Source organism: Aspergillus brasiliensis (genome assembly GCF_001889945.1).
Source record: "Aspergillus brasiliensis CBS 101740 unplaced genomic scaffold ASPBRscaffold_2, whole genome shotgun sequence".
Taxonomy (NCBI): Eukaryota; Fungi; Ascomycota; class Eurotiomycetes; order Eurotiales; family Aspergillaceae; genus Aspergillus; species Aspergillus brasiliensis.
This window is the reverse complement of record NW_027137443.1, coordinates 2,816,386-2,837,352: the sequence shown is the minus strand read 5'-3', so window position 1 is coordinate 2,837,352 and position 20,967 is coordinate 2,816,386. Positions and strand designations below refer to the sequence as shown.

The 20,967-nt window shown below is 51.6% G+C and overlaps 5 protein-coding genes across 5 annotated transcripts; 1 reads left to right on the top strand and 4 right to left on the bottom strand.

The window, feature by feature from the left end:
* Positions 1 to 225: 225 nt before the first annotated feature.
* Positions 226 to 2,973, bottom strand: ASPBRDRAFT_115627 (protein kinase family protein; the record flags this gene model as incomplete). Its single annotated transcript, XM_067616916.1, has 1 exon — positions 226 to 2,973. One exon carries the CDS (start codon positions 2,971 to 2,973, stop codon positions 226 to 228), a length of 2,748 nt encoding a protein of 915 aa, XP_067483636.1.
* A 2,249-nt stretch (positions 2,974 to 5,222) lies between these two features.
* On the bottom strand, positions 5,223 to 7,172 carry ASPBRDRAFT_52007 (uncharacterized protein; the record flags this gene model as incomplete). The annotated part of the gene is made up of 6 exons (XM_067626826.1): positions 5,223 to 5,330; positions 5,573 to 5,730; positions 5,825 to 5,941; positions 6,616 to 6,774; positions 6,927 to 6,986; positions 7,073 to 7,172. 6 exons carry the CDS (start codon positions 7,170 to 7,172, stop codon positions 5,223 to 5,225), a joined length of 702 nt encoding a protein of 233 aa, XP_067483635.1.
* A 1,134-nt stretch (positions 7,173 to 8,306) lies between these two features.
* On the bottom strand, positions 8,307 to 11,705 carry ASPBRDRAFT_117580 (uncharacterized protein; the record flags this gene model as incomplete). Its single annotated transcript, XM_067617106.1, has 2 exons — positions 8,307 to 8,468; positions 8,526 to 11,705. The coding sequence occupies 2 exons, from the start codon at positions 11,703 to 11,705 to the stop codon at positions 8,307 to 8,309; spliced, it is 3,342 nt and encodes a 1,113-aa protein (XP_067483634.1).
* A 487-nt stretch (positions 11,706 to 12,192) lies between these two features.
* ASPBRDRAFT_52005 (uncharacterized protein) lies at positions 12,193 to 18,121 on the top strand (the record flags this gene model as incomplete). The annotated part of the gene is made up of 6 exons (XM_067626825.1): positions 12,193 to 12,405; positions 12,477 to 13,723; positions 13,782 to 13,955; positions 14,973 to 15,275; positions 15,347 to 16,943; positions 17,003 to 18,121. 6 exons carry the CDS (start codon positions 12,193 to 12,195, stop codon positions 18,119 to 18,121), a joined length of 4,653 nt encoding a protein of 1,550 aa, XP_067483633.1.
* A 1,191-nt stretch (positions 18,122 to 19,312) lies between these two features.
* Positions 19,313 to 20,129, bottom strand: ASPBRDRAFT_117081 (histone deacetylase complex subunit SAP30 Sin3-binding domain-containing protein; the record flags this gene model as incomplete). Its single annotated transcript, XM_067617052.1, has 2 exons — positions 19,313 to 19,801; positions 19,908 to 20,129. The coding sequence occupies 2 exons, from the start codon at positions 20,127 to 20,129 to the stop codon at positions 19,313 to 19,315; spliced, it is 711 nt and encodes a 236-aa protein (XP_067483632.1).
* Between the last annotated feature and the right edge of the window lie 838 nt (positions 20,130 to 20,967).

Sequence of the window (20,967 nt, the reverse complement as noted above, 5' to 3'; positions counted from 1 at the left end):
TAAGTGACCAAGCCAGAAATCAAAGGTGAAAGTTGAAAAAGCAAACCCCGAAATTCATCCAACTCCAAATTCGCCATGATGCCCGCTTGAATACTCCGTAGAGCAACGCTTCAAAAGTAACTAGCTGTACAGTGGAAAGTAGCTGGAGTAGCACTGTTCAGCCCCCATGAATTAGTTCAAAGGCATGAATGACTGTTATGAACAAGTGACTAGTCCGGCAATGGCTCAACACTCCCTTCCTGTCATATGGACGCCCAAGGCGTCTCCCGAAAATGCTGGGTTGATGGGTAAATGAGAATCGCTCAAATAACTGGTGGGTTCTTGCAGGCCCTGGTGAGAGTATCCCAAGGTGGAACTCATACTTAGATGCGAAAATCGGTCTGCGTCTGAGTCTATCATTTTCTGGTCGGCGACATTGGCTGCAGGATTAATCGGGAGTATCGAGTGCAGAAGTGAAGAGACAGAACGCGACGGCGCTTCCATCGGCCAATGTTGATCGTCAATCAGCGCCTGCCCCAGGTCCGTCAAGTGAGCAGGGCACAGATCCGTGGATTGTGTAGCAGCGGACGACAATGGAGATTCTTGGGACCTCCCCATTTCTGACAGATTGTTTGATGAATAGCGATCTAATGATGGGGATAGGTGTTCTCCAACACCGGTGAGTTCCTTCGGCAAATGACTCGCCTCACAGGGTATCCGATCGACTGCATCGTCCATTGATCCTCGCAGATAAGGAGGGTTGGCGTTGGCGTCCAAATCAGGCTCGTCCTCCATGTAGCTTGGAACAGTGTTGTGTACTGAATGGGAGTTTCGCAGAGCTGTCTGAGGCAAGACTCCATTGGTCACTGGTGAATATGTGGCCGCGTTTATTCTGCGTTGGGCTGCAGATAGTGGCTCCCTCTCGAGCAATTCTCGGTTCGCTGTCCTAGTCACCCCAGCTTGCTGCTCCCTGGACATGAGATAATGTTCTCTATCTGGAGAAGAAGCAAAGTCACTGCCATCATGCTGTAGTGAGTATGTATCGTCCAACGATAATTGGGTGTCGAAAGAAGCCCCATTAACTACAGGCTGCGTGTGGTGATACAGAAAAGCTGCTCGAGGATCGTATAGCGGCAAAGCGCCATTCTGAAGGGCGACGCCGAGGCCTGTTTGTGCAGGACGTATCGGAGGAAACGAGTGCTCGGCCATCCACATATTGCGGGGGAAGAAGCCCAGAAGTTCCTTGGCCGACAGCCGGTGTCGGGGAGACGCACTCAAACAAATAGAGACCAGCCTACGATAATAGTCTGGTATCCTTGCGTCCGGCCCAAGCATCAGAGGACGCGGCTGTCGTTCTGGTTCATCTTCCTCCATTGCCAGAGCCCACAGTGTCATGCCCAGCTGAAACAAGTCCGTCTTCACTCCGATATACATCGATATTCGCTGGTTACTCTCGATTTTGGCCGCAATCTCAGGAGGCTCCCATCCCACCGGACAGCCCCGGCGGTTGATATCAATGATTTTGGCATTGTCATCGGCATCCACAACAATATTGGAAAGCGTAAAGTCTCCTTGTACGTAGCCAGCTTCGTGAATCTCACAAAGACCGTGGACGATCTGCCTGGCCCAGCGTTCCCGCCGCTCCCAGGAAATCAAGCCCCGGTTCTCATAGAGAATGTCAACCAACGCTCCCTTCTCCGCAAAGCTAATGAGAAGCCCCTTGACCACCTGCTGCAGGTCATCGACCACGATCCCCTCTACCCGGACAACATAAGGGGTGCCCTGCAAGGCATGAAGCGCATTGATCTCGTACAGAAATTCGTCTACTGTATCGGGTCCGGGAATCTCCTTCTTGATGTATGTCTTGCCGTCTAGCTGGACGTTGTAGACAAAGCCGGATAGGTGCGCATCGAAATGGAGCTGGTTCTCCGGGACCAGTCGTGCTTCCGGCAGATGTCCGATGCAAGAAACGGGTGGATAAGGGATGATTTCGTTGACATCCTCCGTAACGTGCACATGCAGGCGGCCGTCTCGAGTTTCCAACTTCAGGTTCGTGACTGTGTCGTAAAACTGAATCTCCGACAGTGATTCACGGATCGATTCGTAGATTCGGGCACACTTGTCTCGCTGATATCGTAATTCCCTCAGGTCTTGTTCCAGGGAATCTGGGGGCGCACCGCGGTAGTCGCAGGATATGGTGACTCTCCGCCATCGAGTCGGCGTCTCAGCATATGTGACGAAAAACTTTTCTCGCTCCGAGCGATCCCGAAAATGCATGCTCAGGTTCAAAATCCAACGCTTTTCCAATTCCATCTCGAGCGTATCGTCCGGTAACTCCTCGGGAGCTTCCGCCACGTCAGGACAGGGGTTCCATTCCGAGCGGAAGTTGCTGTCCTCATTCGCTTCGGGCAGTCGCTCGACCGTGGTCTCGCTCGGGTCTTCGCGCCACTGAACCTCGGGAGCGGACAGTCTGGGGTCCACGGTGGGCGGTGGGGATCTGGACCGGTGGGAGCTCACGGCGCGACGACGGTCGGCGGACACCGCACGACGGGGCTCTGGTTCTAAGGGGGATAAGTTGTCTCGGCGCTCGGAATTCTGTCGTTTGAAGGTAGTGGCTCGTGGCAGACCGACTCCTACCTTCCTAGACAGGCGACGCTTGAGATTGTCGTGGGCTTTGTTGTTGCTGTGGTGCGGTTTGTTGGTGTTGTTGTTGGTCTTCCCGCTGGGGGGTGAATTATGGTTGTTATTACTGCTGTGATTACCATTGTGCTCGTTGTGGGCGGCTGGAGAATTGGGTTGGTTTGCGGTGGGGGCAGCGTCGCCGGCGGGGGAATGTGAGGAGAAATCTCGATCATCGCGGCCCAGCCACCTGCGAAGGCCCAGGCGATGCCACATGCTCTGCTTGGGACGGGGAAGGTCAACCTTCTCCGGGTCCAACAACAGACCGAGCGACCTCGTCGGGCTACAGGAACTGTCGGCAATGGAGATGGCCATACGGTTCGACGCGGTCGCTAAATTGTCGTACGGAGAACGACTGGCACACCGGATGGGGATGGAATGGCGATGTCCATAAGAATTGCGACGAAAATTCTTGTTGTCAGCAGTGACTGTAACCCTGTGCGAGGTCCTCACGGGTTTGACGAAGAGGAAAAGGAATTAACAGAAATAATTATGGGTATCAGATTTAGGCCCTGTGAATGAGACGAGCGAAGGGGAAGAAAAAAGAAAGCAGGGAACCAAAAGCAAAAAGTCAAAAAATGAGAAACTGTGCTAAAGTAGACCAATAAGCAATAAAAGAAGAAATCAAGTTAACGAAAGAGAAAAATAAAAGGAAAAAAACTTTAAAATCAGATTCAATGATATAAATAAATAGAAATCAATCTCCCTGAAGAAGTCGGTGAGAACCCGAGTTTGTGTTGTCCAGGCACTGCTTTGCCCAGTCAAACCGAGTCCCACTGGGCGCACTGTGACGATATGGTCGGGGATGCAATCTGTTCTTGTTCTTATGACCTGGGGAAGTGGAGGTACTGGTTGTGATGGGGGTGGTGTTGTTGTTGCTGTTGTTGTCAAGTTGCTACTAATGGGGATCAAAGGCAGAGGGAGCGACAATGCAATGGGATAGAGAGAGCATAGAGAGACGCAGGACAAATAAGGATGACGAGGAAGAGGAATACGACGAATGGGGGCGAAGATGAGTCGATAGTAGACCGACTAACTTGGTAGTAGGTGTCACCCGGCTGCAAGGCTGGTTGGGCTGAAGGAACAGGAAAGGAGAGGCCGAGGATTGGATTAGTATCGCAGCCAGTCGATCAGTTGATCCATAAATGGGGTGGTAGATAGAGAGGAGAGAGACCAGTTGTTTTGAGGTTGGTCAAGAGGAGGCGAGGAAAGTGTTGGTGAATTCACCGCCCACGAGACACGGTGATGGAGAAAGGAAAAGTGAGAGAGTGAGAGAGAGAGGGAAGATGTGAGAGGATGGAGATGGAATGGATAGCAAGCAAGTAGTTGTCACAAGAGAGTGTGTGTGAGCGAATGTGTGTAAGAGAGAAAGAGGGAAAGAGATTGGCAGGACTGGGCCAGAATGGAACAGGCCCAATGGAAGACCGATGGAAGAAACGGCGAACGCACAATCGGATCCTTGCGTAGGAAAATAATCCTCAAACCAATGGAAATCCCAAACCGACTAAAGCACGAAGGATGATGCGAAATAGTACTAATCCGCTGTGTCTACTTAGTAGTGTCTACTCCGTATGGAGGAGTCTAGTCGGTCTCTGGCTATGGCGAGACAGCGAATCTGGAACCGCAATCACAGCCGCCGGCTTTGAGCCAGTGGAGATGCACGGCGGCCTGACAGTGAGTGCCTGATGGATGGGAATAATTAAAGATGAGACGAGCACATTGACTACTAGTAGTAGTAGTCACTTGGTAGTTAATAGATTCCCGTTGGGAGATAGAGATATTGGGGGAGAATGACTCCGATCGGGAACCAATCTCCTAAGGCACTCAAAAAGTAAGTTCATCCTTAGGAAATAACCGGGGAGCCGACTGTAAACTCTACAATAATCGCTATCTCCTCGGATAACGCCTTGATTTCTTCAAGTTTACAGCAGGCTGGAGCACTACTCGATTCATCTCACGGCATCCACTACTGCAGACGCACAGCCCAACTTCCTTCTCGAAGCCTCCCTGTTCGTTCCTGTCATCCCTCCCCGATCCAACTTACTCCTACTACTCTACTACTCTAGTAGTAGCGAAAAAGTAGTATCCATCATCCGACTGAGCTGGTCGGGTCTTCGTCTCTGATCGTCTCCCTACTAACTAACTAACTCTCATCGCTATCACGAAGGGCGCCCCCTCTTCCCCCCCAAAAAACTACCCATCACCTCATCACTAGGCTCTTTCAGATGCGATTTTTCTGGTTTACCCGAGCGTATCGCTGGATCCGCAAACACAACACCAGGCACGGCCACGCTGTACAAACAACCGTCTGCCAGGTCCCCCCTCTCTCGATCAAGTGCATAACCAGGTTGCCATGGAGGAGGGGGAAACACAAGGGAAGAGGGAGGGGCGCGCGAAGTGAAGTAGTACACCTGGATCCAATAATCCAACAAAGATAAGTGAAAGTCCCTGAAAGCTCCCCCATTCTTAGTGTAGTGTATACCCCATCACTACACCAGAACCCTCGTCGGGTCTTCATAGATACTACCTAGTTAGTAGGTGGTAGCTATTCCCGCGGTTAAACTTTATGTTTTCAAAGTGATGCTCCCATTCAGATCGAAGGAACAACAACTCATACCGATGCGGCCAATCACTATCCTCCACCTTGTAGCGTAAAACATCCCCATTTTTTTCTTTGCCAGTAAACAGCATAGCTACTACTAGTCACACTGGTAGTAGTAGAAATTGCTAGACAGACAGACAGACCGTTGTTGTCGTGTTTGAGCCTTCTTTGGAGAAAATGATGGCATGGGATTGTATGCAGGCCCGCTGCACTGCCTACTGACATGGTATGCATGCTCTGTACAACTGTGTCAGACTTCAGTGTATACAAGTAGATAGTCAGTTATAATGACCACAGGTACTCTTTCATAACCACATCGATGACCTCAGTGAACCTTGAAATGATGACTTCCAGAACTAAGTCTCGAGGACTCTTGCTCTTCATGACCTCAGTAGTGGAACATACACCACCACCACCACCACCACCACCACCACCACCATCATCATCATCCTCATCGTCATCTCTACCCACTCACACTGATCTACCAAAAAAAGTCAGATTAATAACCAGGCAACCAACCCATGCGGAGATTTTCGGACGGTATAGCCAGGGAGTCCGAATGACACACTCCCATCCTCATCCAGCCTGTCAGAACCGTTGTCGTGGTCTTTCTACCAACTAGCATCCCCCTGCTTGTATCCAATCCGGGGCAAAGCCCGGGGGACCTAGTGGAGAGGGGCTCTTGACGAGTCCGGACGGAAGTAGCAATAGTAAGTAAGTAGTATGACATGTAGGTCGGATAGGTAGTTTACTCCTATAGGACGGATAAGGTTTCAAGATCATTGGTGCGATATCTACAACCCTGGTCGTTATTGGACGGATTATGCATATGCGATAGTATGCTATCAGTATCCTTCAGAGGGATCAATGTCTAGTTTTGTTTGTAGTGTAGTTTTCAGGGTCGGTGTTGGTCTTGGATATAGTAGGTTATGCTAGTGGATGGATTGTGGACCATGTCGGCTAAGACGTCTACTATGAAAGTGGTAGGTAAATAGAATTGGCAGAATACTATTAGCTCAATAAAAAGCAGGCGTTGATATTGCTAGAACTAGGCTATCAAGCCTCCATAGTCCATTCTCATGTCGTCCCGCGCAGCAGGTGACAACAGATCAGTCCACGGTGACGATTACCCTGTTCGACAAATAACAGCCCACAGAGAAGGAAAGAAGAGTGGAGACGTGAAGTGAAGTAAGATGAGAGAGACAGAGGAGCTACTCAGTGTCATAGACTAAACTGAGGAAATCTTGACACACATAGAAAGAAAACACAACACCACCCAGATGAAAGCAACCATGTCGACTAAGTAGAGCTTTTTCGTCACCACCACCCATCAAGCAGAAGCTACTGGTATGCACCAGACAACTGAACAAGAGTCAGGTTATCATCAAGCATATTTGTCGACAGGACGCATGCACCACACTTAAGGCCACTTTCCAGGTCCCATGCAGGAGCCCAGAGCGCATTGATCAGTATGGCAGCACTGAGAGTCATAACGGCAACGGCGATGACGACATCTCTTGTCCTGGATTTCCACCGTTTCGTCGGCATATTCGTTGAATGATCCAGAGTTGGTCTCGTCTGTGTTCAGCGGAAGTGAGAAGGGGTTAGTTTCTTGCTCGTCCTTATTGGAAATGCCATATTGACAAAGACAGAGAGTGGCACAAACCTTCGTCGCGAGTAGCAAAGCTGAAATCAGTCGCCTCGAAGTCTTCAACATCGAACCAGGCTTTATACAGAGAATGTGTTGATTAGCTCTTCTGCTTCGTGGTCCACGCCGTGAGAGTAGCAAAGGGGGAATGGGAAATTACATACTTCCAAAAGTGCTGGTGACATCGGGAGCGACCTCAGGGACGGCCGCGGATGCCACGAAGGCAACAAGGAGAGTCAAGATCCAGAGGATATTGAGCTGCATCGTGACTGATGATGAGGGTAGCGGTTGTATTGATTTGGGTGGCAGTTAACGAGAGGCGCTGATCGGCGATACGTGCAGAGTATGTGGGCGACGTGAAGAAGAGATGGGAGAAGTTAGAAGAGCATGAGATGGTTCTGAGAAGCGCTTTATAGATTGAGAGAAAGACATCCCGTGACTTACGCTGCTGTGAATGAGTTATCCTGTCTTTCCTTAAGCGAGGAGGACACGTGAATGAGAGTTAATATACAAACACTTCTTTTGCACTCCTTTGAATACCTACACGGAGAGTGTGGTATCATTGTAGGCATCTATGAAGACTATACCTGCTACGTAGATGTGAAGTCTAGTCAATCTCAGTATTATCTGAAGAAGCTTTCCTTAAAATAGCTTGAACATAAATCCAGGAGCAGCTTGGTCGACAACTCGTATAGACCGAATAGGATAGAATGCAGCACTTCGTCAGAGCCAGTAGGTCATACCCGTCATACCTAAGGGTGACATCACCTTTAAATACAGTACAGATGGTTTTGAAGTGAAAAGGCACTTAACACCTAAGCTGCATGGGAACATGGGTTACAAGCCATGGTCTGGTCGTTTGGGGCAATATGACTTGGGCAATGTAGCCTCTATTACAAGACACGCAGACAAAGCCTCGGTATATACATATACAACATGTGATACTGTCCATTAGCAAGCCTGACAACAGCGCCAGGGAGCACTGTAGTCAGAGCTCTATCCTTTCCCTCCAGACCGGCTTATTACATGATCCAAAAATGATACACAGCCGGTCCTATGAACCGTTCCAACCATCTTCTTTTTCTCAGAGCGGAGTGAGTGCTAGGCTTCAGTGGCGCAATTCGTTGTGGTCCCGTATCAGGACTGCTAGACAGCCGGTCTAGACGAACGCAACTTCCACCCGGTGTTGTGGTATGGCCCACAACTTGAAGCGAAGGGCGAAACGCCCCATAGTGAATCTAGAAACCAAACAATAAAAGTGACAAGAAAATGAAGACAACTCCGAACCATGCTTTCCACAGGATAACGCCTTGCAGGTGACTAGAAAGAAAATAAACAATCCCCGGCGGGAGCTGGGAAAAAGTATGTCATCAAGGCATGAGGACTGGTAACGTAAATTCAATCGTCTTCCTCTACTTCGTTGGACTTCTTCTCAGGCTTCTCAGCCAGCTGTTTCTGCCAGACTTGATTGGCAGCGCCCTTGTCCAAGTCGGTAAAAAGGATATCGAACACCTCAGAGTACCAGCCTACTGCATGGCCCTCGATGCCCTCCTTGATGTTCTGTGATTGCAAGTTAGCTTCGTCGGGCATATCCAAACAGCAATTTTTGAAACTCACCTCAGGCAGCTCCAGCCAGTCGGACATGTTGTCCGCGGGGAAAACGATCTTCTTAGCACCAGCACGGCGAGCAGCAACGGTCTTTTCCCGCAAACCTCCAATGCGCAGGACCTTTCCGGTCACGGTCAATTCTCCTGTCATGGCGATGGTAGGGTCGAGTGGGTGATCCAAAGCCAAGGACAACAGAGATGTTGCCATGGTAATACCAGCAGATGGGCCGTCCTTGGGCACAGCACCCTCCGGGCAATGCATGTGCAGCTTAGCCTTCTCAAAGAACCGGTTCTCGGGGAACTGCTTCGCCATAACAGACTTGGCGAATGAGTAGGCAATTTGGCTAGATTCTTTCATCACGTTTTGCAGGTTACCGGTGATATCGATACCCGGTCGGGACTGAGGCGTCAAGGCGTTCTCTAGGATTGATTCGACGTACAAAGCAGCACCTCCCATGCTAGTCCAGGCAAGTCCCATGGTCACACCAGGCGGGAAGGTGTCGTAGAGACGGTCAGCCGTGAAGATGGGAGGTCCAACATAGTCAGTAAGGCTGTCTTTGCCGATACTGAGCTGCACACTTTCCGGAACCTTCAGCGCAACGCGAGGCGTCTCCGTCGTGGACTTCTCTGGGTCGACGGGCGACTTTGCGTCCGGAGATTCAGTCTCCTTCTGCGACTCCTCTTGGACGGCCTTGCCCTCATCTGTCAAAGCCTTCTCCTCTGCAAGCACATCTTCGCCGAGATCCCGAACGATCTTGTATGCCGCCTTACGATACACTTTCTCGATCTGCTTCTTCAGGTTCCGAACACCACTTTCACGGCAGTAAGACTTGATGAGTTCCTCGACGGCCTCCTCCGTCAAGTTAACATCGACCTCCTTCAGACCGGTAAGCTCCCGAGCAGCAGGAGCGAGATACCGCTGAGCGATGGCCATCTTCTCATCGGCAACGTATCCTGACAATTCAATGAGCTCCATGCGATCAAGGAGCGGCCGAGGGATTGTGTCAGTCACGTTTGCAGTGCAAACAAAGAGAACCTTAGACAGGTCCACCGGGACATCCATGTAGTGGTCCAGGAACGAAGAATTCTGTTCAGGGTCAAGCAACTCAAGCAGCGCAGAAGACGGGTCTCCCTGGTGCCCGCGGCCGATCTTGTCGATTTCATCGATCAAAATAAGGGGATTCTCAGTCTGGCACTTCTTAAGGGCCTGGATGATGCGTCCGGGAAGAGCGCCCACATAGGTCCTACGGTGTCCCTTGATCTCGGCGACGTCGGTCAGGCCTCCAACGGAGAAGCGGTAATATTGCCTGTTCAACGCCCGTGCAATGGACTTTCCAATACTGGTCTTTCCCACACCAGGCGGTCCGACCAGACAGAGGATCTTGCCCTCCACGGTGCCACGCAGTTTGCCCACAGCGATGAACTCCAGGATACGGTCTTTGACATCCTTGAGACCATAATGATCTTCATCCAGGACCTTCACCGCATGCTGAATACCGAAGTTCTCCACGCTCTTCTGCCCCCAAGGAATCTGAGTCAGCCAGTCCAAATAGTTGCGGGTGACATTAAACTCAGAGGCAGCAGGCTCGAGGTGGGCCAACTTGTTGAGTTCCTCGTCGAACACCTTCTTGACGGCGTCCGGCATGGCAAGCTTCTCTGCCTTTTCTTTGAACTTCTCGACTAATTTATCTTTGCCATCGGACTCAATGCCCAATTCCCGTTTGATGCCCTTCATCTGTTCCATCAGCCAGTATTCACGCTGGCGCTTCTGAATCTTGGCTTCCACATCCTTAGAGATCTTGGATTGGAGTTGCGCGTTCATAAGCTCCTTTTTCAGAACCACCAGGGCCTTGGGAAGTCGCTCCTCAATGTTCATCAACTCCAAGACTTCTTGCATTTCGTTGAGCTCTCCTGCAGAGACGGCGGCAGCAAAGTCCGCCAACTTGGCGGGCTCGTCGCTCAAATTGCCGGGGAATTGATCGGTGTAGAACGCAGAAATCTGGTCGCGGAACAAAGGGTTCAGACTCGCGATCTCCTTGCAAACGTTGACGATTTCACTGGTGACAGCGCGGATGATAGCACTCTTCTTGTCGTAGGGTTCCTCCGCAAGGTTCTCCACATTGACCAAGCTGACGGGATACTTCCGCAAGAAGGAGGTGGGTTCGTAATGATCCTTGGGAGCGAGTTCGGCAGTGCCCTCCTCGAAACTGGCGACAACATCTCCCCGGCGCTCCGATGTCTTCTCCTCAGTTGTGCCAGCCTTGGCAGAATCACTAGGCGGAAGCAAAGAAGAGACCTTAATACGACGGTGGGGATAAAGAACGGCGGTGACTCCACTCGCTTCGCCGCGAAGAGGGTACGCGGCAGTGATCTGGGCGAAGACACCAACATCATAGACATCGTCCAGATTCTCGATCACATCGCCATCTGCATTCTCATCCTTGAACAAGAAGGCACCCACGTAGGGTTGTCCCCGCTTCATCATGTCTTGTATGGCGGCGGCTACATTCGGGTCCCGGATGGTGATTGCTTTGTAGAAGCCCGGGAATAGTGGTCGCTTGGCGATCGGAATTGCCATCACCTGAGGATACACCTCGGGAACCGATGGCTTCTGCAAAGCCTTCTCGCCGGAGCCCTTCTTGCCCTTCTTGCCGCCATCCTCGTTGCCACCATTATTCGCGCCACTAGGCCTCGAGTCGGAGCCACCATTAACAGGTATAGGGGATGGGGTATCAGAAGAGTTCCCCTTGCCTTCTACTGCATTACCATCCTTCTTCGAGTCTTCCTCCAGGCCACGTTGCTCCTTGTCCGCGCCCGCCTTCTCCTTCCGCCGTGCAAAGCCCGATGTCGGAGCTCCGGATTCATGCGACGATCCCTGCTTGCCAGAGGGATCAGCGGCCTTGCGTCGGGCATCTGGAGCACGCTCGACATCCTTCTCCTCGTTTGTGTCTCTCTGCTCCTTCTGAGCAGGGTCATCCTTTTCGTCGCCGGGTGGGGGCTTCTCCCTCCGCCGGATGGAGCTGGAGGAGAAGGCGCGGGAGGGAGGGAGGGAGCGGTGAAGTCGCGATGCATTTAGTATCGATCGGGCGGTGACATTGTATCTTGAGGGAGCAAGTAGAGGTCGAGGGATGAAAGGACGCGAGGCTTGTTGGAGCGCGGCTCTCCAGGGGAGAGTCTGGCCGCGGAGCATGCTAGTAGCTTTACTAATGTAGATGCGGATGAAACGAGGCGGCAAAGAAGCAGGTGAGTGGGAGGAAGAGGTGACCGAGGATGAATATAATACAAGCCAGTAGCTCGAAAGCTTACCGAAAGGGATATCCCAACGAAGTCTAAAGGAGAGGAAGGTGATGGCTCAATGGGAACAATGAGGTCGAGGGGGAGATCAGTTCACTTCGGTCAAGTCGGTCGAGTGCTTGATTACCGAAGCAGGCTTTCATCATCGCAGTCGCGGATCAATGATGCTCCGGTCGGGAAACTTTTTCGGGGCGAGCGACTCGAAGCTTCCAAGCGTCTTCCCCATCAGGAGGCGGTCGAGCGAGTCTCAAAACTAAAAGGTCGCCGACTTCTGCTCGAATCAGCTTCGTCGGTTTCCAATCTCGCTTCTTTGCCCTTCTCCTTCGTTCCCTCCCTCATCGTCTCTCTTTATACTCCCGTTGGATGTTCCTCTGCTATTCACGATGAGTGCTGCTTCCGCCGCAATGCCCAAAGCCGCGGCTATTCCCGCTCGTTTACTGCGGACTCCGCGACAATGCTCCAAGCAGAGCCCGGCCGCCAGTGTCCGATCAACCACCACAGTTCGGACTTATCATGTGTCGGCTGCTTCTCCGACAAGCCAGCGTCTGCGGGATGGTGTTCGTAGCAAGAACAGTCCGACGTTCCTGTCGTCAAGGGTAGGTATCATCTACAATGTCCATAGAGAGATTGTCCGGGCTGTGACTAAGGTTCTCTTTCCCGTCCGCAGGTTTTCCATACGACCGCTCCTCTTGGAGCCATGTCTGACCCGTATAAAGTTCTAGGAGTCGACAAGGGTGCTTCTGCAGGCGACATCAAGAAAGCTTACTATGGAATGGCCAAGAAATATCACCCGGATACCAACAAAGACCCTGGCGCCAAGGAAAAGTTTGCTGAGGCTCAGTCGGCTTACGAACTTCTGTCCGATCCGAAGAAGCGCGAGAATTTCGACCGGTTTGGCTCAGCTGCTTTTGACCAGAATGGCGGCTTCGATCCCAGTGGCGGTAACCCATTCGCTGGCGCCGGTGGCTTCCACGGCTTCGGCGGTGGATTTGGTGGTGGATTCCCTGGAGGAGGATTCTCGGGTGACATCAACTTCGAAGACCTTTTCGGCGCATTCACCGGCGGCGCTCGCCGTGCGGGTCGAGGACGCCGGAGCCCGTTCCAGGAGATTTTGGTTGGCGAAGATATTGAGGTTCAAACCAACATTTCGTTCATGGAAGCTGCGAAGGGTACCTCCAAGGATATCGTCATCACTCCTCTGAAGGAGTGTGGCACCTGTGACGGAGATGGCCTGAAGAAGGGTGCTAAACGATCGCAATGCCGACAGTGCAATGGTTCTGGTACCCGAGTACACTTCATGCAGGGAGGATTCCAAGTCGCAGCTACCTGCGATGCCTGTGGAGGTGCGGGAATGATCGTTCCCCGCGGATCCGAATGTGGCTCGTGTAAAGGAAGCGGTGTGGTCAGAGATCGCAAGACCGTCCAGGTCGACATCCCCGGCGGTGTCGAGGATGGCATGCGTCTGAGAGTGTCCGGAGAAGGTGACGCCCCTCCTACAGGCACCGCGGCTGCCCCGGGCTCCCGTACGCAGCGTGGTGACTTGTACGTCTCCATCCGGGTCTCCCCCGACCATCGCTTTAGCCGCTCCGGTTCCGATATCCTCTACACAGCCTCTATTCCCCTCACCACTGCTCTGCTGGGCGGTGAGGTGACAGTCCCGACTTTGGACGGCGAGGTCAAGGTCAAGGTTGGCACAGGTACCGGCACGGGTGATCGCATTACACTCTCTGGCATGGGCATGAAGAAGCTCAGTGGCCGTTCTAGAGCATTCACTCCTACGGGTGACTTGAAGGTGGAGTTCAAGGTTGCCATGCCGAAGTATTTGACTAGCAACCAGCGGACAATTCTCGAGGTCCTTGCAGATGAAATGGGTGACAAGACAGCTAGACGCATCATGGACATCCCCAAGGATGGGTGAGTATTTCACAGCCGTTGATTGTGGTTTGTTCCTACGGCGTTGCTGACGAAGAAGCAGATCAACTCCTGACTCCAGCGCCGCCTCCGGCTCCTCCAAAAATGAGGGATTCCTCAAATCGGCCTGGCACAAGCTCATGAACTCCTCGAAACAATCGGAATCGGAAGGCTCGGGTAGCGAGTCGGGCAAGAAGGACCGCAGCGACACCAACAAAGCCGATGAGGACAAGAAGCCCGGCTCCAGCTAAAGGAGATCATCGACGAAACATGTGTATAATCGAAAATTTCTGGATATCCCTTCGGAACACCTTTGTTTCCTTACTGTGTAATTATGTTTACGGGAAAATATCATAGCGCCGGCGAGATTGGGGGTTCTGGTGCCATTCTGCATGTTGGGATAATTCGATTCGCCTGTATCCGTTCAATTGTTTCATTTGTGACGTTGGGTTGTTTATAGAGAGACTTGGTACTCAGGATGTGTGTATGTATGCCGTGTACGATTTAGAGTTAGCGCTCCAAGACATTCTCCTCTTCTCTTTCCAAACAAGTAATCAATTCAGAGTTTCGATCGGCCAATAATCAGGAGGAGCCCAGGGCATTGACTGGTGGAGATTAAATTGCAACCTGCGTTAGAGAGTGAGCAAGTATACTCCGTATTGATTCAGGCATGCCACATTGCTGCCTTTTTGGCCGTCACGGCCGGCGGTTAGGAATCCGTCCCATCACAGCACACTCCTCGCCCCCATCCGCAACTCGTCACAATCACCTTCAGTCTACCACCACCAACCGACTCTCACTCCACTCCACTCCTTTCTGCCTGATTCTATCACCCAGCAGGTGAGATCTGTCATTCGCCTTTTCATTGGAGCCTGTCAGGTAAAGTCTAATCTCCTCCCTGAGTAACTACACCACACAATTCCCTCCCGCCTCCCTCACTCTCTGTTGCTGGGCTCCCCACTTCCGTCATCATCGTCGAGCTAACGACGGAACTACTGTTAGGCTGCCTCGGGGACGACTAGACCTGTTAGTGACCCTGCGACTAATCTATCTATCGATCCTTACCACCACCGGCCACCACAATTCTCGCAGGGTTAAACGACTAAGCATCGCCTACCTTCGTTACCCCACAGTGCCATCCATCCCCCCCGAAAACCCTCCCCCTCGACACTGCGACTTCGCCCTTGTCCGCCCTGCTTTGACTTCCCTGCTCGACCTCGGGCCCGCCTATCTCTCCGCCTTTGGATGGGAGCTCCCCGCTCCTCCCGAGCAACAAGATGGTTCAATCGCCCATGATCTCGTGTCCGCTCAAGCAGACCAACGAGATCGATTGGATTCGACCCCTCAAGGACTACATCCGTCAGAGTTACGGTGAAGACCCCGATCGCTACAGCTCAGAATGCGCGACCCTCAACCGCTTGCGCCAGGACATGAGGGGCGCGGGGAAGGATAGTGCGACAGGCCGCGACCTGCTGTATCGGTATTATGGACAGCTGGAGCTCTTGGATCTGAGGTTTCCGGTGGATGAGAACCATATCAAGATCTCCTTCACCTGGTAATTCACGTTCTCACCTCCCGTTCCTACCACACCGTTTCGGTCCGCTAATACCTCAATTCCTCGTATAGGTACGATGCCTTTACCCAGAAGCCTACTTCGCAATACTCGTTGGCGTTCGAGAAAGCATCGATCATCTTCAACATTTCCGCGGTTCTGTCATGCCACGCGGCAAACCAGAATCGCGCTGAAGATACCGGTCTCAAAACCGCCTATCACTCTTTCCAGGCATCCGCTGGCATGTTCACGTATATCAATGAGAACTTCCTCCACGCGCCGTCAACCGATTTGAACCGGGAAACTGTTAAAGCCCTGATCAACATCACCCTCGCACAAGGCCAAGAAGTATTCCTGGAGAAGCAGATAGCAGATAATAAGAAGGCCGGTTTGCTCGCGAAACTTGCAAGCCAGTCCGCCTACCTGTATACCCAGGCCGCTGAGGCAATGCAGGAGTTCGCAAAGGGCGTTTTCGACAAAGTGTGGACAATCGTTGTGCAGGCCAAGGCGGCGCATATGGCCTCTGTGGCGTCCTACTACCAAGCCTTGACGGACAGCGAAAGCGGATCACACGGAGTGGCCATTGCCCGGCTGCAGCTGGCAGAGAAGAATTCAACAGCAGCACTAGGATGGGCCAAGTCCTTCCCATCATCGGTCTCCCCAAATACCAATTTGAGCTCCGAATCAGGCACCAATCTCCTTGATCTCATCAAGTATCATCTTGCCAATGTTCAGTCTAAGCTTACCGTATTCATGAAGGACAACGACTTCATCTATCACCAACCCATCCCCAACGAGGCGGGTCTGTCGGCCGTTGCGAAACTGCCTGCAGCAAAGGCAATTCCTGTCAGCGAGCTTTATCAGGGCCAAGATATTCAACGTATCATCGGCCCAGATATCTTCCAAAAACTGGTTCCCATGTCCGTTACGGAAACCGCCAGTCTTTATGATGAAGAGAAAGCCAAGCTGATCCGAGCGGAAACCGAAAAAGTTGAGACGGCAAATGGAGAAATGGCGGCCAGTCTTGATTATCTGAAACTTCCGGGCAGCCTAAATATCCTCAAAGGCGGGATGGATCAGGAGGTGACTGTGGATGATGAGTTTCGGCGATGGTGCCAGGAGCTCGCTGGTCATCAACCATTTATTAAGGCCTTTGATGGGCTACAGGATCGCAAGGTAGAGATTCTCGCGCAGCTAGACCAGTGCTCTAAACAACTGGACCTGGAGGAGAGCGTATGCGAAAAGATGCGCTCCAAATACGGAGCGGACTGGAGTCAGCAGCCCAGCGCCAGGCTAAACACTACACTACGAGGGGATATTCGAACCTACCGAGACACCATCAATGAAGCGAGTGCCAGCGACTCACAACTTTTGTCCACTCTGCGGCAGTACGAGGCAGACTTTGATGAAATGCGATCTGCAGGTGAAACAGACGAAGCCGAAGTACTCTTCCAGCGGGCCATGATCAAAGCCGGCTCCAAGCAGGGCAAGGGTAAAAATGGGCTTGGTAGCCCCTACGCATCAACGGCGGAAGGAAGTTTGATTGACGATGTCTACGACGAAAGCAGCTCTTCGGTGTCGGAGCAGATCGCAAGGGTTGAGGCTATATTGAAAAAGCTGAACCTAGTCAAAAGGGAACGGGCTCAGGTCTTGAAAGACCTCAAGGAGAAGGTACGTCTGCAGAGAGACTTGAGCGTATTTCTCCGCGGTGACTAACGGCCCACAATCAGGTTCACAACGATGACATCTCCAACGTTCTGATACTCAACAAGAAAACCATTGCTGGACAGGAGAGTCAGCTTTTCGAAGCGGAGCTGGAGAAATTCCGTCCGCATCAGAACCGACTCCTCCAGGCCAATCATAAGCAAGCTTCCCTGATGAAGGAGCTTACGAAGATCTACGGTGATCTACTGCAGGACAAACGAGTGCGTGCCGAGCAATCGAAGTATGAAACCATCACCCGTCAACGCAACACGGTGATGTCCCGATACAAGAAGATATACGATGCATTTAATGGCCTCCTTTCGGGAACGGCGCAAGCTCAGACCTTCTACAAGGAGATGACCGAGACCGTGGACAGTCTGAAGAAGAACGTCGAGACCTTCATTAACAACCGACGATCCGAAGGCGCCCAGCTGCTGGGCCAAATCGAGCGGGAGAAGGCAAGCAATGCCACTGAGCAGGAAGACCGCGAACGGGAGAAGCTACGACAGCTAATGGAGCGCCTGTCTACGGAACCCAAGACATCGTCAACTCCTTCCTCCACGACAACCGCGCCTTCAAAGGCCAAGTCCCCTCCTCCTGCCATCCAGACGCCCGCATATCCCAACCCCGCCATATCTTCACCGAAGATGTCTCCGCGGTACCCTCCTAATGTCGGAGGACAGCCACATGGCATCCCTATCTCGCATTCCCCCGCCCCCTACGGACAGTACATGGGCCACGCACCGGGCGTTTCCTATGTCCCAGGGCAGACATTCCAACAAGGCGCAGCAGCGCCTCTCTCCGAGGGCTACAACCCAATGGCCTACCCCATCCCTCCGGCCGTCTCACCCCCGCCAAACTTCTACACGTCCACGCCGACTCCATTCAGCTACGCCGGGCCCACCCCGCCAGCAGCCCCATCCTCCTTCATGCCCCAAGGCTATGTTCCGCCCCCTCCGCCGCCTCGTCCCCAGCAGACCACTTACCCTGCTACGACGGGCCCATATCCATCTGGTCCTGGCGGCTACGCTCAAGGCAGACCCTACGGCGCATCCCAGCACCACAAAGCCCCCTCGCAGTCTCAGCCCCAATCGACATCCGCATCCAGCAATGACCCTTGGGCTGGCCTGAATGCATGGAAATAAAACAACAAATTAAATAATAATTTGTCCATGCATGCACAGATGGAGATCTACGGGATGAGATGGGATTGCAATAACAAGGGCAATGGAATTAGGATAGGATCATGATATGAAAGTATGATAGACCTTTTTTTTATGGAATGGACGTTTTTATGTATGCATTTTGGCGTTTTCCCCCCACCGCAGTATTCTTATTGTTGTTCAAAGTCAACCCTCGCTTCTATTTGAGTTTCATCTTGCGCTTTCAACATTCCTTTTCTTTCTGCCTTCCTCTCTTTCCCTCTTCACTTTATTGAGCTAATGTTCGTGGTTTTATCTATTCTTATATTTACTGCTGCTGCTGCTGCCCGTCCTGTCTTGTTCTGTGGTTCAATTCTGGCCGGTGAAACAGCGAAGGAATCAATCATCAGTGGAATGAGGTGACATGTATATAGTGAGTATATGTGAGTGCTTAGGAAAGAGAGAGAGGGCAGACAGAGAGAAAATGCAATTGGATGAATTAGTCATGCGTGTCTCAGTTGGTAGTACTATGGTGTAATCGTGTAATACGCGTACAGTTACTGCCGACATATATATACAGATAGTATGACCCAGGACGGGAGAATGACTACTAGCATGAACCAGAGCATGTATATTATTGCAATCGATCTCGAGACAAAGATATGAAAGTGAAACGCCGATATATCCCATTTCCGAGCGATAACGTACAAGTATATGAGCCAATGAAGGGAAAAGGAGCAGTGCACTGATCGCGAGGGTCTAATGCGGGCCAACATGATAAAATCTTGGAAGCAAAGGAGGCCCAAAGGGAAACATACAGAGAGGAATGATCTCGGGTGAATAAAACAGGATAACAAAGGAAACAGTGAAAAGAAGTGAAAAAAAAAAAAAAAAAAAACTTATCTGAGCTAGCACCAATGGGTATCATGAAAAGGTAAAGGAACTAGGATGCCCGGTGACCGGTCAATGGAAGGGAGGTAATGAAGGTGAAGAATAGGGAGAATAAAGGGGCGTAGAGACCTGGGCAGCTTCGATCTCGAGCCCATAAAGGAATTTTGTTCAAAGCCAAAAGCAAAGCAAGATGAGCCGAGGTTATGCTCGCCGAGCTATCCGCAGGTCCGGGATGATTCTTCCGGGGTCGAATGTGGGTGATAGAAGGGGGAAGGGCGAAGTCATAGAAAGATAGCGTGAAATCTATGGCTGGAACCTGAGACGGAAGTGTCGTCCTCTTCCCTCTTCACGGACCTTGTACAGGAACCGCGCAATGGCTTCCTGTTCCGCCAGACCAGCGCTGTTGAAGTGTTTGCGCACTGTTACGGCAAGTTGGTTCTTGCACACCCTTTCCTGACCGATTATGTGATGCAGCGCACCCTTGGTATCAATTGTATCTGGGCTCTTGTTTTTAGGACGGTCTTTGTGTCTTGTGCTGACGCCATTCGGAGCAGAGGAATTGCTCTGCAGAACTTTTCGGGATGTAGATGCACTCGATTGGGAGCCATTCGTGGTTTGGTCCTGACGGGCTAGGTTTGCTCTCTGGGCGGCGATAGAAGTTGGTGATCGGAGTCCGATACCACGGGAGAGTAGCAGGTGGGAGTATTCACTGGAGAACGCGCTTGGTGTAGACAGTTTATAGGCATGTCGGTAGGAGTGGAGGAGTTCGAGGGGCATGTCGGACCAGGGGATCTACACCCAATCCATGTCAGATATGAGACCACAGAAGAGAAAAAAGAAGTGATATGAAGGAAGATAGCCATGGACGAAGAGCAGGTTAATTCCGATTGCAGCGTACCTTTGGTAAATTGTCCTGTTCGCCTCCAGCTGGAGCGCTGGTGACGTTTGCAGAACTCGCAGCGGCTTTGGCCTCGCGACTGTTCAGAGCGGCCACTGCTGCTGCTCCGCCAGCACCCTTGCGAGACTTGCTCGTCGTTGTTTTATGTTCTCTTGCTGTGCTGGAGCCTTCAGAGCGAGAATCATCCTGAGCGGCTGTCGTCCGCTGGCGCGGGGGAGCCATGGCAGCGAAAGATGGAGAGAAAGAAAGAGGGAAAGGAGAGGGTGGTGAGAAAAGGGCAGCCGGGGCAGTCGCAGCCCCGAACAATTGTGTTACAAGAAATGAATAACCACCGGCAATCGCTGAATTAACTGCACTCAATAGCACACGACTAATCGCAATGGTGAAAAAGCATGCCTGAATGACTTTTGCTTCGGCCGACGGGAGGCGGGCAGACGCGGCAGAATATTGAGGCGCGACATCATCGCGACCGCATCGGGTAATATTGCCGAGTATACTTTAAGGGAGATAAGCCAGAAGACGCGAGGAATCGTGGTGGTTGGTATGCGATATATCACAGGAAAGAGGTGACAGGTCATGGCTGGTACTTGATTCCAAGGGACTGTCATGACGACGCTCAGTATGTCTTGTAATCACCATATCGGACATGTCTCCGGGGGTGCGGAGAGTCAGAAGATCGGTAGTATGAAGCGAGACCACACCAGCTATCACGCCGCATGGGGGCTAGTATCAGCTTATCATAGGCAAACATTTGATGCGATGAACACCTTCTGTCAGTATAAACGGGGTTTTCAAGAAATTTAGGAACTCTTCACGGGGGGAAGTTCAATTCTAGAATTGAAACACGATTCAGACCAGAGTGTTACACTAAGATCACATGTCCACACATCATACACTTTTATAGAAGGTAATCTGAAGGAACAACCTTACACTTCCTTGCATCATGAACAGCAAGGTTGGAGACAACCTCAGTTACCCTATCACACCCATTCACAGTAACGTCACTAACACAGACCGAGTCCATCAATATCAAAGACGACACTGTAAGTACTCAGTACCC